General features: G+C 31.7%; 1 protein-coding gene across 2 annotated transcripts in view; it reads left to right on the top strand.

Moving 5' to 3' along the window:
- Window positions 1-26,448, top strand: part of LOC140450060 (glucose dehydrogenase [FAD, quinone]-like) — a 367,487-nt gene that overhangs the window by 307,771 nt on the left and 33,268 nt on the right. The window contains exons 1-2 of one of the 2 annotated variants that reach the window (XM_072543488.1): window positions 4,416-4,621; window positions 10,258-10,303. In XM_072543488.1, coding sequence (XP_072399589.1) covers window positions 4,483-4,621; window positions 10,258-10,303 — 185 coding nt within the window. In that variant the 5' untranslated portion in view covers window positions 4,416-4,482. Of the gene's footprint in view, window positions 1-4,415; window positions 4,622-10,257; window positions 10,304-26,448 lie in introns of those variants that run through there. The other variant, XM_072543487.1, reaches the window with a different exon arrangement.

Below are 26,448 nucleotides of genomic sequence, written 5' to 3'. Positions count from 1 at the left end.
GGGAGCTGTTTTAAGTCCAGTTCTTTTTACACATACGATTTGCACAAATTATGGTCTCCCAATATTGTTTGCTTACAATATGCTGATGATATTGTCATCTACTCACATAAGAAAATGTACAGTAAAAGCACTACTGAACAAAAGCACTACTGAACTCAAACATATTATGTATAACTTGGATAATTGGACTTGGTTAAATGGATTCACTATTTCGTAAAAAAATGTGCCGTAGTATTTTTTTCAAGAAAACACCCTATTAAAGATCACGCTGTAACCTTATATGGCAATGATATTCTAATTGTTTCGGAATTTAGATATCTTGCTCTCGTACTTGGCAGAAAATTGCTTTGGACTCAACATATTAATTATACAATTGGTCGCTGCGAGAAAGCTATTACTTTTCTTAAAATGGTGTGCAAGAGATCGTGGGGTGCAGATCAAACCATCGCATTGAATTTTTATCCAGCCTATATAAGATCTATTATAGATTACTGCTGTTTGGTATATGGGTCAGCTAGCATAACCAATTTATGAAAACTTGATAGAATCCAATTTAAAGGCCTACGAATTGTGTAAGGTTTGATGAAAAGCTCTTAAATTAATTCTCGATATAATAAATACCGGAGTAGTACCAGTGGAATGGAAGAAAAGTCTCCTGCTACCGATACTTAAAAAGATAGACTCGAGAAATCCTGAAAATTATAGAGGCATTAGTCTGATGAATAGTGCATTAAAAATGTTAACGGCAGTCATAAAAGATACAATCGAGGAAAAAGCGAACATAGCAGATGAACAACAAGGCTTCCGGAAGAACCGCAGTACAATAGACGCAATTTTTATTATCAGACAAATAATAGAGAAGTCTATTGAATATGGAAAACCAGCATACATGTGCTTTGTAGATTTAAATAGTGCTTTTGACAGGGTGAAGCGAAATGACATCTTAAATTTAATTCAAGCTGAACAAATTAACCATCAGATAATAAGGACAATTAATGAAATTAACAAGAACAAGAAGACCAGAGTTATAATGCCAACAGGGGAAACAAAATGCATAGAACTAAAAGGAGGAATCCGCCAAGGAGACTCGCTGAGCCCATTGCAAAAACTAAATGTATAGTGATCAGGAAAGAGTCGCGTAGATGCAAACTAGAAATAGAAGGCAAAAAAGTGAAGAACAAGTAACGAAATTCAATTACCTAGGAGTATCACTAGTCACAGGGATATAACAACAGAGACCACAAGGCAAGCATCAAAAGCGGCAAAAGTAAGTGGTTGCCTCCGAGAAACCATATGGAGAAACAAATATCTGACTACCGAAAGCAAAATGAAAGTATACAACACAACAGTAAGACATATGCAGCGGAGACGAGGATCGATACAAAAAAGACGAAACAACAAATCAACAATATCGAAATGAAAGTATTAAGATCAATAGCGGGCATATGATTAAGAGACAGACAAATCAACAGAAGTTTACACGAACAATGCAAAATTCAAAATATTACCAGGTGGATAAAAACAAGAAAAAAAAACGGGTGTGGCAGTCCAGTGGAACTGCCGGTGGAAGTTACACTTCTATACACGCATTCGCCGTTACAAATTTATTTGGGAGTCAATCTGCACAATCATTACATATGTAATTTTATAGGTAAGACATAGCAGAAAGAGAAACAGAATTAATAACAACTTACTAACAATGAAGGATTGAATCAATATTTTGATGAAAATGTATATTTTTATTTTCATGTATGTATGAAAGGAGTTGAATGCAAAATTTTTTTACACATACCTACTCTGCAGTAAAATTCATTTTTTATTTTGTTATTAATATAATAATACAATACAAATTAAACTTCAATATTCATAAGTATTTAAAAATGACAATAATATACATAAAAAAATACACTACAATACAGTGCAACATAATTCCATATATAATAATACAATACAAATTAAAATGCAATATCCATAAGTATTTAAAAATGACAATAATGTAATAACATTAATAAAAAAGTACTCCCCGACTGGGAATCGAACCCCGGTCTCCCGCGTAACGGGCGGGGATACTGACTACTACACTACCGAGGACATAACACAAATGTATTTCAAAATTGACAGTTCTGGATCATACAGTGATTTATTGAGATTATTATTTTGAAATACAAAAGAATAATATAATTATGAACATTTAATAAATAATACAAAACATATCACATAAATAATAATATTAATAAATATTTTATTATATGTATAATATTATATGTATATATATCTTTATATAATATACTTATATAATATTAAATTATATATACAAAAGAAACATTTTTATATTCGAGAGAGGCAGAGAGAGAAAATATATCTTCTGTCTCTCTCTTACTCATTATCTTACAGATGTAATGGTTTCACAGATTCACTCCCATACAAATTTCCAACGTGGAGCGCGCGTATAGAAGTATAACTTCAAAAACTGAAACGAACATGTAAACCGAATGGGACCAGAGATAGATTAGCGAACATCTATAAAAACAACAAGCCGTATAGCAGAAGACCCGTTGGAAGGCCGCCAAAAAGGTGGAAAGATAATGTACAGTCAACAACGACTGAAACAGAATAAGAGGCAGACAAACAGGAGTAATCCTAGCCGCACGAAGAAGAAGAAGAAGAAGATTAGAAGTTCTAGCATCTGAAAACCCACTCATTCATTACGCAGAGAATATCTGGCAAGCAAATATTTCCTAAACCAACAGTATCGTGGCACTTATAATGCAAAAATAATTAATGCATTAAATACAGCTGATTTAACATCCACATACTTCATTAAAAAAACTCTCCATCACTTGCAAGAGCAATTATTATAACTCGCAACGAACTCAAGTTAATAAATTCCCCTTGTAATCTTATCTGGAATCGTTGGATATACCACCTCTAACAAGTGTTCTAGCTACAAATATTATTATTCCTAAATACCAAAACGAATTTTGTTACACTACTCACAAAAAAATCTTAAGTCACTATTCAAACCATATTGTGATCTATACAGATAGGTCAAAATCACCAACATGTACAACCAGTGCTTACTTTGTACCAAAAATGAAGATTAAAAAATCATTTATTTTAAATAATCAATCCAAGCATCTTTTCTGCTGAAGCATGTGCTATATACAAAGCCCTTGAATTGTGCTGTAAAAACCAGTAGAACAAAATTGTCATATGCAGTGATTCACTGTTAGTATTACACTCCTTACAAAACTTTAAATTCACAATCAATAGCAATATATTCATATTAGAAATTTTTCAACAGATTGGTGAAAGCACAGACACTAATTTATACAAATTACAACCAACAGTAGCTGTAAAACAATTTTACAAAGAGTTATCCCAACAGACCGATGTGAGTGTGGAAATAGTATAGCTGATTTAAATCACATATTTTTTAACTGCCCACTACATCGTAATAAAAGCACGTGGCTGCTAAAAGGATTGATAAAAGAGGGTTTAAGTACACCATTGAACGTAAATCTTCTATTAAGTGAACACAATATAAAAATTTTTAAAATCATTATGATATTTCTTGTAAAAATTAAATTATGGTATGAGTGTACAATAAAGGTATGAGTGTAAAATTGATCGTATGCATGAATATCTCCTTTGTATGTTTACCATATATGTTGCCCACCTACCTAACCGTGGTTTATGTCTTGTTTGTTAAAATAAAGCCGCTCTGATGAATCCCTAAGCGTGAAAAGTGTCCTCCTTGTACAATCCTGTATGAATAAATACTAATATTCATATGTAATTACGTGGCTAAACGTTCCAAGCCAAAGCCAATAAGCAAAAAAATTCCCTGCAGTGTGAACTTTTCAATATATGCAAAACATTTCTGATTTCAGTATCACTAACAGCATTAAAAATAAAGAGTCGCAAGGAGAGTGTACATCTTTTAAAAAATCTATGGCTACATTTTATTTTGTGAAATTAAAAGAACTTCTAATATGTTTAGCTACTGAAGTAAAGTAATTATTGAAATCGTTTGATGTAATAGCGCTTGGACAAACTTTTTTATTTTGAAATTTATTTCTGTAATAATTTATAGCTTTCCAACTGTTTGCAAGCACTGTTTGTTTTGGTGTCATTTTTCAATATATTGATAATAATATATTTTGTTAGTAAAATATCAGTCTTTTGTATTTACTGCCTGCCTTGAGATATACACATTTGTTTTGAACTAATTGTTGTTTTTAAAATTATCTAAGTTTATGTACATATTGTTTGTAATTATTTTTTATGCTAAACACTACTCCTTATAAATATGTATGTGCAATTTACAAATTATCTATAAATCGATTAAAGTACTATCTTTTCAATACGGCTATTTTACTTCTAAAACTATTTCATTTTATATATTTTACCTTCGCCACACTATTTCTTGCGATAAGTGAACGTAGCCTACAACAAGAATAGCTAACCTTATAAGTAATAATGTATAGTGTACTTACATTGTTTCTGTTTTGGACTCTTAAATTTACAGTGTTTGAAGTGACCGCAGATTGGTTTGGTGATATTAATAGAAAATTTAAGGATATTAAACAAACATTCCCTAAGGGCAATAATTATTTTGGTAATTTTTTACTACATATTTATATTTGTGTCTGCATTTAAAAAAATACGTGTTATACTGCACAGCCATAAAGGATTTTCACTGTAGACATGATAGCACATGTAGACATGATAGCACAGTCTCAATGGGAAGCTAAGCTTCATATTTTCTTTCCAGTTTGTTGAGAAGCTGTTCTTGAAATTGAATTAGTCTGCCTATTTTTTAATTGAGACACTAGTAAAATGGCCACCATATCAGTCCGATAATTCTATCATATCCAGATGTTCAGCTGAAAATCTCATTCTAACAGCGTTTCGGATACTCGTCTGTTGATAGTCGGCTGGTTTTGACTGATGAAAATTATTCCTTATATCATAAATTTTTAAAAAATCTTCCTGTTTCATACAATAATACACTATGAATGGTGTTTTCTGTGAGGCAAGTAAAACTGCTTCCCATTACTTTGGAAAATAGACATATTGGCAGTGAGCTCTAATTTGTTTGTCCATCATCATCATCATTTTGACTTTACAACCCTGTGTGGGTCCTAGTCCCCCCAAGAATTTTTTTGAATTTTTTTGTCCGCTATGGCAAAATCGAAAGAAGCATTGTATGTCCAACTTGAGGAAGCATTGTATGTCCAAGTTGAGGAAACACATGAATAATTTCTTTAAAACGACCTACTGTTACTTGACATATCCAAACCGAGGCAAGTGACCAATTCTTATTTTGTCCACTGCAGTTGTCAGAAATGGCAATAAGTTTAAAACCTTTTGTATCATGGGATGAAAAATGTTTAATTATACAGCTTCCTAATTGTGTCTTTCGACCATTCCTCTAATTGCGAATCGAGAGGCGTTTTGTGAGTTTTATTAATAATCAGGATTTTCATTAACTCTTGCCATACTTCTGATTTAAAATTTTGTCCTTGATTAGAATATAACACTAAAGCAACTTCAGATTTTGACATGACGTGTGTTAAAAATGCTTCTGCTAATATAGTCGCTTCTTAATTTTAGGCCATCTTAAAAAATAATTTATTGCGACCATTACGTACTTGTTTTATTACTTTGTTATCAAAAGTGGAACGAGAATATCCACTGCAAGTTGTTCAAAAGGCTCTCCGGGTAAATATTGTACCATTTTACCACGACGTCTTGTTCTCAGCAACAATTTATCTTTAAAATCTACATGAATTAAGATCAATGGCTTGTTGTATTCTATAATTTTTTTTATGGACTTTGTTTTTAACAATTAGTTTGCCTACCACATAGGGTATTACTATAAGGGGTTGAAAATTGGGGACAGAAATTATGGGGCTAGAGATAGGGAAAGCAAAATAAACCGAAACGTTGCGAACGGCTACTCAGGGTTTCTCTGGAGAGCTGGATCGTGGATAAGTGAATAACAAGATGGGATTGGATTCGAGCAACTACAAAAAGTAAAGCAAAAGGAGTACTTACATGAATCTCCTGGAAAAATACAATAAAAAAGAAATTTATAAAATTCTTTATAATAATAGTCACCCGTTTTATACCGCTTCGCGGCTTTGGGAGTATAGCAGGGTAGTCTGCTATATCTAGTGCCTACGGTATACAAGGAAGGTAACATGGCCAGTGCTACGCTTCAACCGCCTACTATTACCCCTGGTTTTACCCAAGGTACTCATTTTATTCAGGCTGAGTCGACCTGGGGCCTATAGACATTTTTACAAATGTCTAGTTGTTCTTGCCGGCGGTAGGATTCGATCTCCGGACCACCGGCGTGCGAGGCAAGCATCCTACCGTTTGCACTACGCAGGCCTATTCTTTATAAAAGGTATATAATTAAAAAACCCAATTGGGCTATATCATAAAGACAAAACGTTTTCGGAATCCGTATTCCATCATCAGTGTATTGGTGTACATGTTTTGAGCTACTAAATATCTGGGTAAAAACCCGTTAAAAGTTATAGGTTAAAATTTAGTTTACATTATTCGATCTTATATATTAAGATGTTAGAGTTACCAGTGAATATTATAACATGGCAACGTACGACTTTATATGTAGTGTCGTACGTACATCGACACTGATGATGGAATATGGATTCTGAAAACGTTTTGTCTTTATGATATAGGCCAATTAGGTTTTTTAATTATATTTATTTTTACGCACAACAGGCCGTTAAGGCATAGGGTATTTTTTTAAAACATAATCCTAATATTATCTAATTACAATTATTTTAAACAAAACTTTAACTTAAATATGTATATACAATATTCTTAACTACTCTAAAAGACCTGGTGGACAATATTTCTTCATTCGCTTCTATTTTGTGCTTTTCTTTTCCAGTCCTTCACCTTCACGTGTTTAAGGTCTTCCTCCACTTTACTAATCCACCTCGTTCTGGGTCTACCTCTTCTTTTGGGGCCGATTAGTTTTCTGGTTATTACTAGTTTAGGCATTCTGTTTGCTGCCATTCTTTCCACATGTCCCAACCATCAGAATCTTTGTGACTTGACGAACTTAGTAATGGTAGGTTCTTTGTATAAAGCCATTAATTCATTGTTGGTTCTTTTTTCCCAACCATCTTCTGTCTTTTGTCCTCCGAATATGCGTCTCAATATTTTCCTTTCCCATCTTTCAAGAGTATCCTCTTCCTTTTTATTTAATGTCCATGTCTCACCGGCATATGTTACTGTGGGTCGAATTACTGTTTTATATATTCTGAGTTTACCTTGTCTAGAAACGTATTTTGAGTTCAGTAGGGCTCTTAAACTACCTAATTTTTTATTCCCTTTTGCTATTCTGGCTTCGAGCTCCCATTTCTCTATTCCATTTTTATCGAAAACTACACCCAGTTATTCAAATATGTCCACTCTTTTAAAACTATAGCTTTTACCACTTACAGACCTCACACTAAAGTCTTCTTTTTTCTTTTCTGTCCCTCCCATGATCATATATTTGATTTTGTCTTCATTTAGTTCCCATCCGAATTTCTGTGCTTCTTCAATGATTTTCTTTACAACTCTTCTAAATTCTTTCTCGTTTTTTGCTAGGATCGTTAGATCGTAAGCAAATCCACTGGTGCTCATTTTTCATGATCGTTTCTTCCACCTTCATGCTGTATTTTCTGATTACAGTTTCTAACACTAAGTTGAATACTGTAGTGGATAAAGAATCTCCCTGTCTCAAGCCTTTTGCAACCATAAATTGATCTGATATGTGACCCTGCCAAGCAATTTCACACGTAGAGTTATTTAGTGTCATTTTAACTAGCCGGATAAGCTTCTTTGGTATACCCAAATGTTCCATTTGGTACGATACATTTTGACTCTATCGACTCTATCAGATGCTTGTCTAAAATCCACAAACAAAACATGCAGGGGAACTTTACCTTCATAACAAGTCGTTTGTATCTCCTTTAATTAGAAGATTTGGTCTACAGTAGATCTGTCCTTTCTAAAACCAGCCTAATACTCATGTAGGATTGTTTCCGTAAAGAAATTTAGTTTATTTCTCAATATTCTTGCCAAGATTTTGTATACCGTGTTTAGTAAGGCTATACCTCTATAGTTATCACACTTCAGCTTGTCTCCTTTTTTATGCAGAGGGCATATGCGGGAATCATTACAACTCCGATGGCATTATTTTCTTCTCTTATACTTGCACTAGTAGCTGGTATATTTTTCTTAATAGTTGTTCTCCACCAAACTTGATCAGTTTTATGCATATGTCATTTTTACCAGGACTTCTGTTATTTTTCATTTCTTCTATTGTTTTTTCCATTCCGTCATTATTTCTGCCGGATCGCTAATTAAATTTCCATCTTTACCTTTCATATAACTACAGTGGCTTTGATAACCTTTTCCCATCTTTTAGCTTTTTGATTTTTAATTATGTACCTACCTTTTATAAAGGATTTTAATAAATTTTTTGTGATACATGGTATAGAGCCAGCTGAAGGAACTTAGTTTCCTTGTGGAATACAAGAAGGTTCTTAAGCTATTTAAAATGGACGTAGAAGAATCTTCCTGCTGGATGAAAGAATGGCTCTTTCTTCCTAAAAAATACAAAAAGAGGTTAAAAACTTTTTAAAAGAAATAAAAAAAAATGGTTTAAGGAAAAAAAAATTACACCACAAACAGTTAAAATAGAAATAGTATAAAAAATATTATATAAATAGTTACAAAAATAAATACAAAATACCAAAAAAAAAACAAACTTACTATGTTACTATCCGTTTACAAACTCTAGAAATTGGAGATACTTTTAGAATTTACAATTGTTACTGGGCGATATTTTGTAGCAAGAATAAATTATTACAAATGAAAAATATCTTTTTAAATGGGACTACGCGTAGAGGTTAACCTTCTTTAAAAAACAAAAACAAAACAAAATCTCAAATATGATTAGATAATATATGTATCAACTGTCAAAAAAAAATAAAACTAACGATCATATGTCAATACTAAAATCTTAACGTTGGGAATAATTAATATGACAGCTTAGCCATACCCTAACATTTATAATTTTATAATATCTAATATATCTATATCTAATATATATCATAATATTTTTACTTATGTTAAATTTATTTCTTAAAAATTTCTGAGTTTAGAACTGTATTCAGATTCTCTGCCACACAAACAAATGTATCCCCAAACTGCGAAATAGCCTGGGATGACAACCAGGGACAACCAAAATGAGGATGGAGGCTGCTGGGCACTGGTACGTAAACTTTGGAACTCAGCTTCTTAAAAACTCAAATACAACTGGAATGCAACTGGACACAATGGAGTCATAGAATCACCTTCAAATTTGTTGAAAAACGCCGTTTTACAAATTTCTCAGATGAGAGACGGCATAAAAATAAAACAGTGACTACTTTTATCAAAACTGACACATAACATTGAGTATAAATCACTTTTTCACAACAAATTTGCCGGTTCTTAATGCCAACCCACGTCGCGTGTTGTCTCTTCAAAATCTCTCCCCAAACCTCCTTAACTTCACTTACTGCACAACTAACTGCCACAATACTACATATTTTCCCATGAAAAGAGAAAAAAACGAAAAAATTACGAATTTGAAGAAAAATTCGGTTTAGAATAAAACTAAACGCCTTTAACAGCGGCCGGCCTTACCGAGAGTGATGTAATTCTCTTAACCCGCAATACTTTCTTAGCGATCTAAGTGGATGTTTATTTGAAACGCAATATTAAGCGGAAACGATCAAAGAAAATACCAAAGAAACACGCGTCTGTGATATATAAACAAACTTTAGAATTGTGTTTATTATCAACTACAGCGATGCAAAAGGATCGAAAATACTTTTTTGGCGTTTTACCATATATGGGGTGCTTTCAATATATACGAAAGAAGATAAAAATACTATATGTTAATTGTAGGTGGTCGTACGTTGCAAAACTACATCAAAATCTGGAGTGCTCTAGTGGCTGTTGGAAATCGAGCTTAGCCCATTAGTTTATAAGCTAGAATTATAATATTAGACGTTTTTTTAAGATATTTTTGGTAATTCTTAACAATCTTTAATACTGCTGCAAAAATTGTTTTACTGCAAGATTTTTTAGATTTTAGAACGAATTTAAATTTGAAGTTAATTTTTTATTGGTATATTTGTTCAATTATATATTATTTGTTAATTTTTTTTTCAGACAGTTCCTATGATTTTGGACAATTTAAAGATTTCGATATCAAAAGGTAAGTAATATTTACAGATACAATACACGTAAAACAAAAATTATTTTTTATCCTACACCGTGTTCAATTACAATCTTTAGTATTCTTATTGGGACTAATAATTTAGTTTGTGGTAACTCCAAATAAATCAGCTAACGTTTGAAAATACCACCTTCAGATTTTTTAAAGTAAGAATTTTTTGCTTTTTATCACATGATAAGTTTATTGGTATCTTTTTGTTTTTTAACAATACACTAAGTCTGCCTACCTCTAACCAATTCATTTGGGTTTGTCTAGTAATCTCTGCTGCTTGATTCTGTTTGCTCAGTATGATTGTGTGACTTGGGTCACTGATACTAGATGTGACTTTCATCTAAATCTGTTGTGATATTTTGATTTAGCATCAGTTTCGTTTGATTTGAATTTATTTTTAAAAACCGATTTTCTCTAATTTTTTAAACTTCTTCAGCTTACAGAGTAGTTCCTCTGTATTATTGCTTACGAGTAGTATACAAATGGGAAATGTACCTGACGGTTCTGTTTAAACGAAAGGAAAATAATAATTAACACAATAACGTACCTGAATTAAGACATGAAATAGAAATCAGTTTTCAGGAAGTAGAGATAGCCATAAATTCACTCAAAAAAAGAAAGTAACAGGACCAGACGAAATAACCAACGAGCTTCTAAAACACGGAAGAGAAAATATAACCCTAGAGATGACAAAACTGATACAAAAACTAATATTGCACTGCAAGATACCAGACGCACGAAGAAACAGCATAATGATACCAATGTTCAAAAAAAGGAGATAAAGAAGACCACAGCAATTATAGAGGTATAAATCTAGTGAACACCTCACTTAAGCTTACCACAAAAGTCCTAACTAACAAAATCAATAAACTAACAACTTTATTAGATGAACAACAAGGATTCAGATCCGAAAGATCCTGCGTAGATGCCGTATTTGTACTAAGGCAAATCACAGAAAAGGCCATCGAGTACAATAAATCAGCATATCTATGTTTTATAGACAAAGGCTTTCGATCGCGTCCAAGTCAAAGAAGTCTTACACCTACTGTATAAAAGAAACGTACCCATCAATATTATACAAACCATCGAAAACATCTACTTCCATAATTCAATACAGGCAAACATAAATGGAAAACTAACACAGTGTATACCAGTACAAAGCGGAGTCAGACAGCGTGACTCGTTAAGCCCACTTCTCTTTACTATAATAATAGACGAAATAATACAAGCAGTACGTAAAAGCCATGATTACAGAATGAGGAACAAAGAAATCCAAACATTATGTTATGCAGACGACGCCGCATTAATCGCCGAGACAGAAGACGAGCTCCAAAGATTAACAAATATCCCCAATACAACAGCCAAGAAATACAATATGATAATATCAGCAGAAAAAACCAAATGTATGAGAACATCTAAATACCCACTACGATGTAAAATCGAAATTGATGGAAAATAATAAAGGAGGAAGCAAGGTTTAGATATCTGGAAATAGACATAACTAGTTATAAAGATGTTGAAGAAGAAGTACGACAAGAAAGCTTAAAAGCAAATAAAGCGGGGGGATCTCTTAATCACACAATCTGGAAGAACAAACACCTAAGACAAGACACAAAAACAAGAATCTATAAAGCAGCAATTAGACCTATATAAACATACACGGCGGAGACAAGACCTGACACAACTAAAACGAGACACTGGAAACTACTAGACTTACTAGAAACAACAGAGATGAAAATACTTCGTCGAATATCAGGGAAAAGTCTGTTGAATAAGGAGAGAAGCTAAAACAAAAGAAAAGAGTGCAATATAGAAGACATAAACGGATGGGTGACAAAACGGAAACAGGAGTGGAATGAACACATTAGTAGAATGGCAGAGGACAGGATAGTACAAATAGCACGAGATAAGTCACCAAATGGACGAAGAACAAACCGTTACTGATCATGGAATTTGAAAACTAAGATCCGGCAGTTAATCATAGCATAGCATAGCAAGCAAAAACCTGGTTTAGATAATAAAATTTCACGTCTAAGAATACACCAATGTAGACCAATAAGAACACAGTAAGTCAAGAATATGGTTTAGAACTCAATACAACCAAAACTAAATGCATGCTCATCAGCAGAACACAACAACCTCCGATGCAATTGACATTAAACAACCGAAAATAGAACAAGTGGAGACATACACATACCTTGGAACCACAGTCAACACAAAATGGGACCAGTCAACAGAAATAAGATCACGAATTGAAAAAGCGCGAAACGCGTTCAACAATATGAAAAAGTGGTTCACAAGCAAAATCTCAATGGAACTAAAATTAAGACTGGTCAAGTGTTATGTCTTCCCGGTCTTGTTCTATGGAGCAGAGGCATGGACCACAACGGAAGCCACCCTGAAGAAACTAGAATCCTTTGAGCTGTGGATATATCGCCGTATTCTTCGGATATCCTGAACAGACCACATCACTAACGTGGAAATAATGCAGATAATAGGCAAAAGCAAAGAAATAATCTTCACCGTAAAGAAACGGAAGCTTAAGTACTTCGGACATGTCATGAGGCATACTAAGTATCGGCTGCTACAGTTAATAGTCCAAGGAAGAATCGACAGTAGGAGGGGACCGGGAAGAAGACGACACTCATGGATGCATAACCTGCGACAATGGTTCGGACTAACATCGACCGAACTGTTCAGAGGTGCCGTAAACAAAGTCAAAATAGCCTTGTTAATAGCCAACGTCCGAAACGGATAGGACAAAGGAAGAAGAAGAAGAAGACCAATAAGACTTGCAACATGTAATGTAAGGGAACTAAATATACTGGGCATAAGTGACACAATAGCCAGACACCGGCAAAATTATAAGTAATAACGGCATGATGTATTATGCTTAAAACAACAATCCGGCTTATCGCTATGGAGTCGCAATCTTGTTAGACACAGAAACTAATAAATCAGTTATAAGCTTCACTCCTTACTTAGAGAGAGTGATAATGGTTCAGCTGAAGACAAACATACAACAAGTTAACTTAATTCAAGGCACCAACAGCGGATAAGGATGAAGAGGAGATCAAAAGTCAAAAATAAATACAAAAACTTAATTAAAGCAGTAAAAGCATACCCCCAACAAAAAGAGAAATACATCAAAAAGTGATCCAACAAGTCAACTCACATCTAACAGAAGTAGGAGAAAAAAAGTTAACATCAGAAAATGTCAATGAAAAGTGGAGCAATATTCAGAAGGCATCTAAAGGCTGTAGAAGAAAACTTAAAGCCTGAAAAGACAAATAAAAAACAGAAATGGGTGACTTCAGAAATTCTAGCATTAATGGAAGAGAAGAGAAGAACCAAAAGGAGAAATGCGCCAAAAGGAGAAATGAGCCAAAATATCAAGAACTACAAAGTAGAATTAAAGTAGAGATAAAAAAGGCCAAGGAAAAGTGGTTAACAGATCAATGCATATAAATAGAAGAGTATGACAGAAAATACGACAGCTTTAATATGCATAAAAAAATAAAAGAACTAACAAATATCAAAAAGCGACGAGCACATTATGGGATACTCAAAGATTATAATGGTAAACTCATTGCAGACATCAAAGATAAACTGAAATTTTGGCAAAAATACACAATGAAACTATTCGACGATGATAGAATGATACAAGAACAACCAAAGGAACAAACAGGACTGAAAATTATAATGTGCGAATTAGAACAGGCAATTAGAAATGCAAAGACCGCAAAATCAGTAGGCCCAGATCAGATACCCACTGAGCTAATTAAATGCATTAACGAAAAAACACTGCATATACTTTTAGATCTGTTCAACAACAATTTCATTAATAAGCCACACACTTAACATTTTTTCTCAAAACAATACATGAAAGACTATACAAAAAAAAATAAAAGAATGTGTAGATGACACCCAGTTTGGATTCAGAGGAGGACGAGCAACGATAGAGGCTCTATTCGCTTTTAACGTTCTCGCGCAAAGACGATTAGATATGAACCAAGATCTCTATGTCTGCTTTAACGATTATCAAAAGGCTTTTACAGAAGAGTACAGAGTACATTAGAAACTCGTAAAACTGTTAAAATAAAGGAATGTAGATAGTCGAAATATACGGGTTATTGTCAATCTGTACTGGAATCAAAAAGTAAAGGTTAGAATCAAAAATAAAATCGATACAGAAACTACAGAAATCAAAAGAGGTGTTAGACAGGGTTGTATGCTGTTCCCATTATTATTCAATCTGTACAGCGAAGCTATTTTTAAGGAAGCAATATTACAGAAACAACAGTTTATATCAATAAACAAAAATATCTTAAACAAGATAAGATTCGCAGACGACACGGCTGTTTTTGAAGACAGTCTAGAAGCATTGCACCGCTTAGTAAATAGATTACGCCAGGGCAGTATAAAATATGGACTACAAATGAACGTTAAGAAAATCAAGTGCATGATTATTTCTAAGCAACATACAGTAGGAAGGCTAGGTATCGAGGGAAAACAAGTAGAAAGAGTGAATAACTATAAATATCTGGAAACCTGGGTAAATGAAAACAATGGCCAAGGTAAAGAACTAAGAACACGCATTGAAGTTGCAGGACAAGCATATATAAAAATGAAAACAATGTTTGTTATTCAAGACCTTCCTCTGGAGCTGAGGATAAAAGCCTTAAGATGCTACGTGTTCTCGCCTTTGTTGTAGTGGTATAAAAGGATTTCGAAAATACCATGGACCCAACGAGTTACAAATGCAGAAGGGTTAAGAAGGCTACAAACGATTGCGAGGTCATAAAGCACATCAAAACAAGAAAGCTGGAATATTTAGGCCACATTACCAGAGGTCCGAAATATGAGATATTGCGGCTCATAATGCAAGGTAAAATTAAGGGTAAAAGATCCGTAGGAAGACGAGGAATTTCCTGGCTAAGAAATCTAAGAGAGTGGTATAATTGCAGATTAGTAGATCTTTTCAGAGCAGCCGCCAATAAGGACGGATAGCTGTGATGATAGCCAACCTCCGATAGGAGAAGGAACTACAAGAAGAAGAAGACCGGTTTCGATCACTAAAGTTTTCTGGCCATCATCAGTTCACCGGTAAAGAAAAATTTTAAAATTATTCCGGTACAAGGATACTAACGTTGTTAAAATGACGTGTATGGAACGCTCATTTATGCTGAAGTTTTGTATATGAATGTTCAGCTTATTACACATCGACATATAAGAGATGTATCTTAAGGAGGCAGTCTAGAAGCTGCCTTTTGTTGTTGTGATTGGTTGAACATTAAATATATGCTATTATTTGCAACAGTATAAGTGGCATTGTATTTATTTTATGAAGCTATTTACACTGATTCTAGAGGTATATTTTTGAAAACGTGTATTATTTATTTATTGATATATTAAAAACCTGTTCCTAAATGATTTTAAAGTAATATGGCTTTTAAATTAGAAATGTTTGGGACATCAAGCTTTTCCCCAAGGTCGATTTTTAAATAAATATTATATAAATACTCAATAAGTAAATAAAAACCTATTCTTTTTATGTCTTTTGTGTAGAAATTAGGTAAAAATTATAGACTTGTGAGTTTATCAATGATAAAATAGTGAAATAATTAATAGACAGGAATACACAATTACAATTAAAAAAAAACATTTAGAAAAAAGCATCACACATAATACACTAAACAAATTGTGGATTTATTAATTGACTATTTTGGTAGCTGATTGGATTTTTTGGGATAAAAAGAGTAGTAGGAAATACCAGGCTAGTTTCAGAGAATCTAGCCTGATAATTTCTCTCTACTGAAACAAATTTTAGAAAAAACACCGGAATATGGCACAGATACTTATTACATATTTATAGATTACAAAGCAGCCTACGACTCTGTAAATAGAAGAGAAATGTTCAAAGCAATGAAAGAGTTAGAAATACGTTAGAAAAAGTTGAATGAAGAGTACAAATTCAGGGGGAACTGTCTGAACCTTTTAAAACAAATAATGAGCTGCGCCAGGCGTACCCTCTCTCCTGTGTACTGTGCAATCTGGCTCTGGAAAAAATAATATGTATGTCGCAAATTGCAACCACCACTTTAATATATAACAAATCAGTTCAAATTCTTGCCTTTGCTGATGATATCAATATTGTTGGGAGCGGCGTATGTAGCATTAAACAAATCAGCTAGAAAAATGGGTTTAATAATAAACACCAACAAAACGAGGTATATGAAAATAAGCACACAACCACAAATCCTACGACCACTTGTTATAGAAAACGATGTCATCGAAGCAGTGAACGAATTTGTATGTCTGGGAACGTTCTTTAACACTGAAAATAATACTACCGCAGAGATAAACCGCAGAATTTGCACGCTAACAGATACTATTTTGGGGTCAATCTCCTCCTTGAATCTACAATTATATCGAGAAATATAAAAATAAAATCATGAATGTGTTGCTTGTGTGAGTCCATTTCAAAAGGTAAAAGAAATAATAAATTAGACCTCACAATCAATTTAATATAACTATCAGACGACCGGTTTCGCTTTCTACAATATGCAAAGCATCTTCAGGTCACGATACAAAGTTAATTAAATGCTGAAAATAATAAACCCATATTAGGGTGTTGTCTAATAAAGGTAAAACAAAGATAGGTGATATAAATTATATAAATTACAGTAATTATGCCAATATTACATGTCTGTGGTTTTTAAAATGAATAAAATGTTTAAGCAGACAAGGTAAGACCCACAAATTGGTGAAATAGTCTATTAAACTGTAATGAATTAATAAATAAACAAATAAATAAAATATTACTTACATGCCGGTACTCTATTAATTGATGGTTGAAAGAACATGGTTCAAACTATCTTGTATTGTTGATTGGAGAACTCGAGTCAACTATTGTAATTGTTTAACAGTAAACGGGGAAGTTCTTGAGGAGACAGATTTTATCCAATGAAGTAGAGATAGGTAAATGTAATTGTTTGTTTGATGAAAGTAATGTTCTATACCATTAAGTTCTTAAAGTTATTTATATTTATTCTGGAGATATATTTATGAAATGTGTGTTATTTATTGAGATTTTTATTTTTGTTTTTGAAGGTGACAGTTGTGAGACAATGAATAAGAATATATGTACAAATTGTGTAAGTGTGCAATTATATCAGCTTGTAATTATCAAATTTCTTTGATAAAGTTATGTTACAATATGTGGTAACTTAACTTATTAGATATTAGATAACTTAACTTACAGCATTTAAAATAGAAGAAGAACTGTCACACTTTAACCTACATTTGTCAAGTTTACCTCTAAAATCTGATATATAACACATAAAAAACTCATTGTCTCCAAGTAAGAGATGTAGTTCTTTTAAAATCCTCCCCTTTTTAAATTTAATGTCTGTTTCGTCCCCCCGTTTTTTAAGTGTTTTCTGTGTGTTTCTGTGTGTCTTAAAGTGTCTCAATTTTAAATTTTAACTTTATAATTTGGACTTTACAACAATTTTGCCACATATTGTAACATAACTTTATCAAAGAAATTTGATAATTACAAGCTGATATAATTGCACACTTACACAATTTGTACATATATTCTTATTCATTGTCTCACAACTGTCACCTTCAAAAACAAAAATAAAAATCTCAATAAATAACACTCATTTCATAAATATATCTCCAGAATAAATATAAATAACTTTAAGAACTTAATGGTATAGAACATTACTTTCATCAAACAAACAATTACATTTACCTATCTCTACTTCATTGGATAAAATCTGTCTCCTCAAGAACTTCCCCGTTTACTGTTAAACAATTACAATAGTTGACTCGAGTTCTCCAATCAACAATACAAGATAGTTTGAACCATGTTCTTTCAACAATCAATTAATAGTGTACCGGCATGTAAGTAATGTTTTATTTATTTGTTTATTTATTAATTCATTACAGTTTAATAGACTATTTTACCAATTTGTGGGTCTTACCTTGTCTGCTTAAACATTTTATTCATTTTAAAAACAACAGACATGTAATATTGGCATAATTACTGTAACTTATATAATTTATATCACCTATCTTTTTTTTACCTTTATTAGACAACACCCTAATATGGGTTTATTATTTTCAGCATTTAATTAACTTTGTATCGTGACCTGAAGATGCTTTGCATATTGTAGAAAGCGAAACCGGTCGTCTGATAGTTAAATTAAATTGATTGTGAGTAAGTCTAATTTATTATTTCTTTTACCTTTTATAAAAATAAAACTTTACAAAATAATAATATGCCCAGTCCTAACATATAGTTCAGAAAACTGGACTCTAACAAAATGTAATGAAAACATGGAGCAGTGAATGAGAGTGGAGTGTAGATAAGACCATACAACTTCAAACTTTGTAGAATATAGGTTCAGAACAAGGTTTCTTGATAATATCTAAGAAGACATGAGAAACATGGGAATACGTGATTGGCAGAGAAAGGCGATGGATAGGGATGACTGGATAGAAATTCTTGAGGAAGCTGGACAATATACCATTTAGTAACTAGGACAACAATCAAGGGCCTGTCTCCAGATGTCACAATGGCCCATTTAACCACTAATTTCCAACCAGTATTCAGAGCAGTTGAGACGATAGGCTGCTATCATGGCTTCGTGCTCTACAATATGATATAGAGAACTTAAATCCAGTAAAGCCTCAAGAGCCGTTGTGAAAGTGGTCCTCATGGCTCCTGAGATGCCAACGCATGCTAACCGCTGAAGGTGAGTCAGCTGGGCCTTATATGAAACCAGTGTAGCCCAGGACTACCACACAATTGCTGCATATATCAGGATAGGCCTTATCATGGATTGATACATCCAATATAAAAGTTTCGGCTGCAGTCTCTATTTGACTCCGAAAGCTCTTCTACACACCCAGAAAGGCGGCCTCCTTCACCTTGGCGTCAAGATGTTCCTTCTTTGAAAATTTACAAACGAGGATCACTTTGATATGGCACGTGAAGAAGAAGAATTAGTTCAGAGAAAAGAATTAAAAAAAAATGGTGATTTAGTTTAAACTATTTTAAATTTGATTTATTATTGAATTGTATTGTTACTTTTATGCATTGTGTTTTTATTCGTTTGTTTATAAATGATTGAAATTTAAAATAAATTGAAAATACTTTTTATGTAGAATTAAGGAAAGTATTAAGAGTAAAGTGTAACAATTCTCTTAATACCTATTTCTTAACCATTAACCCTTAACCATTTTTTGTGGCAGAAATCGTAAAACAACATGGCATGATAGAAGACAGATATAGGTTATGTATGAAAACAAGCACAAGCGTGAATAATATATAAGCAACAAAAGACAAGTTTAGTGTTTAAATTTACAAAACGACAACCTCAATCACTTGGATAATAAATTTGGCTATATACGTCCTATTATTAAGTCAAAATGCTTCTAAAGGGACTACCATTTTTAAAATGATTACGTCCTATCTTACACTCTTTGCCGTACCATTAAAAATGCATGTTTCAACCGCATCATCTGAGTCGATGAGAACCTTCATCGAAGTACAAGATACCTATTTGTGGAAATCAAGTTTTTTTTAATTCGAAGATTAGAAGTACTAAATAAAATAGCTGTTATACTTGCAGATTGTGTAGTAATTGTTAACAGTTTATTTCTAAAGACTTAAAAATAGCGAACATTTGTGGATAAACATAGGTAAAATTTATTACATTATTCATTTACTAATATTTGATAAATGGGTATTATTCTAAATTTAACCAATCACCAACGAATCATCTTGCATTTCAGTTTATTATCTATTCTTATTACTGGTGAATTACTATTGTATTTCAACCGCATGTCCCGGAAACTCTCTTTAATATTAATGAAAACTTATTACTTTATAAACTAGATCGATTTATTATTATTAATGTTATATATATATATATATATATATATATATATATATATATATATATATATATATATATATATATATATATATATATATATATATATATATATATATATATATATAATTTAAAAATATATGATTTTAAAGAAAATTATAGTTTGTTGCCAATAAACATAGTAATTTATTATTATGAGCAGAATCATATATGAGCAGACTGTCGATATAAACAAAACCACCAGTTTATTAGGTTGCAGCCAGAACGGTTACTAAAACAAGGTTTGCAATACCACTCCGTTCTTAGCATGCCATCACTGCCACGATGAATAAGCATGTCTAAAAAAGGAATCATACCATCTGCCTCTCTCTCAACCGTAAACTTTAGGTGTTCACATTGGGAGTTAAATGTGTTTAAAACATCAGTTACTTTGTTTTCAGGGACCGACAAAATCAAATCATCTACATATCGTTTAATAAGAGGTATGTGAAAAAGTATATTTTCTTTACACGTTTACCGTTTCATAAATTTTTATTCCCAACATCCATCCAAGATAAAAACAAATTTGATTTTGGCCTTAAACACTAGGGTTACTAACTTGTCATACATCGATTTCAGGGACAAGGGACTAAAAAAGTTGAGATCTATACTACTAGACAACTCCTACCCCATAGGGCTTTTAAATAAACTCATTTTCGGTTCTCCCTTTCCTTCGCAATTTTCCAACAAACAAAATCTTCATAACAATGAGACCGAATAACCGACAAGTGACATTGACAAACAACACTTCAATAATACTATCTAAAATAACTTATGGTTCCTTACTCTACATTCCAGTTCTGACGCCTAAGCTAATGAACATTTCCAAAAATGTTAATGGCTTGAAAATTGCAACTAAGAATGTGAAAACGGTATCGAAGTTATACACAAAGACAAAAGATCATTTCACAATACAGGAGTCATTGAATGTTGGTTATTCTATACCGTGTGCCAATTGCAACACCGTTTACATCGAAGAATCATCTCGTAATTTTCACAATAGGGTGACCCCACATCTCAGTGACATAAAAACTAACAAAATAAATGCATGTGCACTCACAGAACTTGTAATAACTCAGAAACATGAGTTCAATTTCGAGGATTCCTGTATTTTAGCAAAACAAAAAACCATACAAACGTGTTTTCTTGGAAATGTTGCATAAAATCCAGTACATCTTGCATTAATAAAAAGTCTGACATAGATAAATTGAGCAACATTTATTGGTATTTACTGAAAAAACATCAAAAATAAAATAAATGTCTAAATATTCTTGTATGCATAACTGGTTGCATACTATTAAGACAGGTTAATAATTAAAAATCTAAATTACCCAAATATGAGCCCCTTGCTTCTTAAAAAAAAAATACAATATTAAGAACAACTAATTACACTTTATTCACATAGTTTTCTTTTTCTGTTCTCTATGTATTAGAGTTAAAACATACCATCAAAATATGTCATGAAATAAACTAAGTTTTACTATCCTGACCAAAATTTTTAGAATATATTGTCCAATATTATATTTTAAATTTGGGTTTTTAATGTTGAGTGTCAAAGTTTATTTTAAATAATCTCAACGACTAGTAAGTTGCACTGACGAATTGTGATATTTTGTAAACATTTACACTTTTTTTTTATATACATTACAGTGTTTTGAAAAAGGAATAAAACCATTCCGAAAGCTCGACAAAAAGTCAAAAGAGTGTTTCTCTAACATCTCGGCCAACCTTGTGCCTGCAGCCCTAATAAACTTGTGGTTTTGTATATATATATATATATATATATATATATATATATATATATATATATATATTGTTATGATGTGTTTTTTGTTTGAATGATGAGCAATGAGTATTTTTAATAATATAGGGTTTTTATCGCGGTTCTCAAAGAATTAGCTTGTAAGTACTTTTTAAATTATCTTTATTATAACTATTATGAAACACACATATATATTTAACCTAGCCAATGTAAATTTAAAATAAACTATCTTTAAATTGATGTTCTTATAAAACTAATTAAATTCTATAGACAATGTTAAATTTAAACAAACTATCTTCAAAATTGAAATTGTTATGACACTAACTAAATTATATTAACAAAATTTTGTACCTTTCTTTCACTGAATGCCTAAATGAACTGTTTTCTACTATATGATTCTAATCACCACTGAATGTCTTCGTACTTCAGTTATCCTTGTTTTTTGTGAAATTACTTTTTCCAATTATCAGCTTCTACCAATTTAAGATATAGTTTTCTTCACCAGCATTTATATACCACCAACCAAACCAGCAAACAGCATTTATATTTATTCTTCTTTTCAATATACCAATATCCAATTATTATAAGTTGATTTATACTAATCTCCAACCATAATATAATTTAATTTCTTCCAATATACTTTTTTTAATCTTCAATAATTATTTGTGTATAATTATAAATGTGCATTAAATTATATGCATAATTTTTAATCTTCATTTAACTCACTATATTAAACAATTGGACTATCTCCAACTAACTTTCATATTTCTTATTAAACTGCTTGACTGACTTACTAAAACTGTGAACAATTTACTTCACTAACTAATCTACTAACTTTCATAATAAACTGCTTGACTTCTGACTAAAAACTGCCCTCTTGAATCCAAATCACGGGTATTTATATCCTTTTTGATATTCCAGAACCATCTGGTAAGAGATCATGTTCCAATTTGTTCTATTTCTTCGATATAGATGTTCTCGAAAAAATATCTGTTCCATCCACCGACATAATCATTATTCCAGAATGTTCGACCGTAAACAATGGTCACACTCTGCACTCTGGAGAATTCGTTAATGTTCCATTTATAATTTTGTTGACATTTAGGCTTTTCAGATCAGAATAAACATTCAAATTAGTAACTAACACTCTAATTTAATAAAATACACAATTCAAACAATATATTATTATAACCCCACTTATATTCGTAAAAATTCTTAATATGACACTTGGAGTATGTATAGTTGGTTGCCTAGTCACATGGCTCACTTAAATCTATTTACAACATTAAAATACAACTTTTTACACTTATTATATGCTAATTTATTAAAAATACCCTCACATAAATAATTTTTATTAAATTCTCTAGTATATAACTTATTTAAAACAACCAAATATCTAATATTATGTAGTATATAACTTATAAATTATTTTCTATAAACCCTAATCGTATCAATACCCCAAAATAATATTTAAAATAAATAATTTACTTATTATTTTTTTAAATATTAATTTTCTCATACCTTATTAAATTTAATAAATTAATTTTTTTTTTAAATCTTTTTTTTTAAATAAATACATCCCTGTTCGCTGTCTATGTCAAAGCAGAGAACAACGGAGCACAGTTCGGCTATTCTATGGTCAAACTGTCATGTCAAGTGGGGGGATGCGATATCAGAGAATAAAATATAACCTTAATTAAAAATATAATCGATATGGTGTTCTGTTTGTTTATAGACAAAATCTAGGAATTATTTCCATTCAAAATAACTTCCATCAATATAAATTGGTAAGTTTTTTTTCACTTTATTATATTAGAAAGACATTTTTATAGCAATTATAGTATCAATTTTGTGTCTAACCCCAAATTATGATTTTTAGGGTACAAATTAATTTCCATATATACAAAATTCAACAAGTATGATGTCAAATTGATTCAAAATAATGAAATCTACCATCTACCATTTAACAAATCAAGTCTATTGAATAAAATGGATATATCAGTAAGTTATTAGTGTTATTATATTTGTGTTAAAGGTATAGAAATCATTATTCAATCTCTTCATGATATTGAAAAATGTCGTTGATATGAAATATGCCTCTTAGTCTGTTCTCTGCATCTATTAACACATAACTATTTAGTCCATTCTGATTTTCAATTGTATATGGACCTTCAAACATTGGTTGTAATTTCTTACAACGGTTTTGTTTAACATTACTTTTTCTAAGTGAACGAATTAACACTAGGTCTCCTTTTTGAAATGTGATTGGTTTTTTTATATTTCGATTTTGTCTTCTGATATATTTTTCAGCTTTCCTCCTAATTCGGTTATTCACTTTCTGCATTACTTGTTCTAACATATCCTGATTATATTCACTAATCCACTTTCTGTTTCCTATATGGCCAAACATTAAATATTCTGGTACTTCCTCTGTATTCAAATTATGTGTATTATTTAAAAAATACTCTACTTGTGGTATATGTTGCTGCCAAGTTTCGTGTTGATTTTGGCACAGTATCCTTAAATATTTTATAACTTCTTTAATATATCTTTCTGCAGGATTTGCCTGAGGATGTCTGATACTTGTAAAATGAATGTTGATTCCCTTTTTCTCACAAAATGTCCGAAATTTTTGGTTGTTAAAATATGTAGCATTATCTATTATGCAATTTCTAAATGGTCCTATTTCTTCGAAAAATTGATTAATATATAATTTTAATGTTTTAACATTTGTTCTAGAGCAGGGATATAGTTTAATAAATTTTGTATATAAATCAACTATCACTAGTATATGTTTTTTTCCTGTTGGACTGAGAACTAAATTTGAAATAAAATCCATGGAAACTGTATTTAGTTTTTCATATACAACATTAGATTTATATGTGTTCTGGTTTTTGAAATTCTTTTCTTTGTTTAGTTGACATATTGGGCATTGGGTAGTAATTTCTTTTGCTATACTTATGTCATTCTTTGCAAAATAATTGTCCCTAAATAGCATCCATAGCTTTCTTGAACCAATATGCATATAATTGTTATGTAAATTTTTCAATATTTTCTTTGCTAAAGTTCTAGTTATTACATATACTTCTATGCCATTTATTATTTTATAATAAACTCCATCTTTCTTAAGGACTTTTTGTTTTTCACTCAAATTGATCTGATCTCTTATAATTTCTTCTCTAGAATATAATCCAGTACTGTCTACTAATTGACTTAATCCAATTTTTATTGTTCGCTGCCCTTTTTGTGATGTATTTTCTAACCTTGATAAAGCATCTGCCACTATATTGGATTTTCCAGAAATGTATTTGATTTCAAAGCAGTATTCACTAAGTATTAGACTCCACCGATGTATTCTACTGTTTCCATATTTGTTATTTAATATAGACGTTAAAGCTTGGTGATCTGTTTCTATTGTAAATTCATTACCCAACAAATAAAATCTTAATTTTGTGACACAGTGTATTATACTTGCTAGTTCTAATTCTGAAACTGAGTAACCCTTTTCATGTGGCTTTGTAATTCTTGAAATGAATTGTATTGGGTATTCGACCCCATCATGTATTTGTAATAATACCCCTGATAATCTCTCTATTGATGCATCTGTTCTTAATATGAATGGCTGTGTGTAGTCAGGATAGTATATTTTCAAATTTGACAGAAAAATGTTTTTAATCTCTTGGAATGCTAGTTCTCTTCTCTGATCCCATCTCCATTTTACACCTTTTCTCAGTAGTTCAAGTAATGGAATTTCTTTTATACTTAGATCTGGTATCATCCTTTTATAATAATTAATTATTCCAATGAATCCTCTTAAAGTTCTTAAATTGTGTGGTGTTTTATATTCCTGAATGACTTGTGTCCGTTCTGGATCCATTTCGATTCCCTTAGTGTTAAGTTTATAACCTAGATATATGACTTCTTTTTGAAAAAATGTACATTTTTCTTGATTTATTTTTAGTCCAACTTTGTCTAATCTATTTATTATAATTTTTAGGTGTTTCTCATGATCTTCAGCCGTTTTAGAAAAAATTAATATATCATCAATGTAGTGAATTACAAAATGTTCATATTGATCCAAAATATCATGAAGACATCTACATAGAGCACTGCAAGATGATTGAAGTCCAAATGGTACTACTTTGAATTGATATACTACTCCATCTATCTGAAATCCTGTATACTGTCTACTTTTTCTTTCTAGAGGTATTAACCAGAAACTATGCTGTAAATCGATTTTAGTGAAAAATGACATTCCTGTAATTCTTCCTAATATTCCATCTATACTCATTGGTGCTTCAAATTGCTTTTCAGTTATCTTGTTAATATTCCTTGCATCCAAACATAACCTGATTTCACCTGATCTTTTTCGTACTACTACTATGGGGTTGATAAAACGTGTATCTGCCTTCTCAATGATT

Source organism: Diabrotica undecimpunctata, chromosome 9, assembly GCF_040954645.1.
Source record: "Diabrotica undecimpunctata isolate CICGRU chromosome 9, icDiaUnde3, whole genome shotgun sequence".
NCBI lineage: Eukaryota > Metazoa > Arthropoda > Insecta > Coleoptera > Chrysomelidae > Diabrotica > Diabrotica undecimpunctata.
This window is presented reverse-complemented; position numbering and strand designations above follow the sequence as displayed.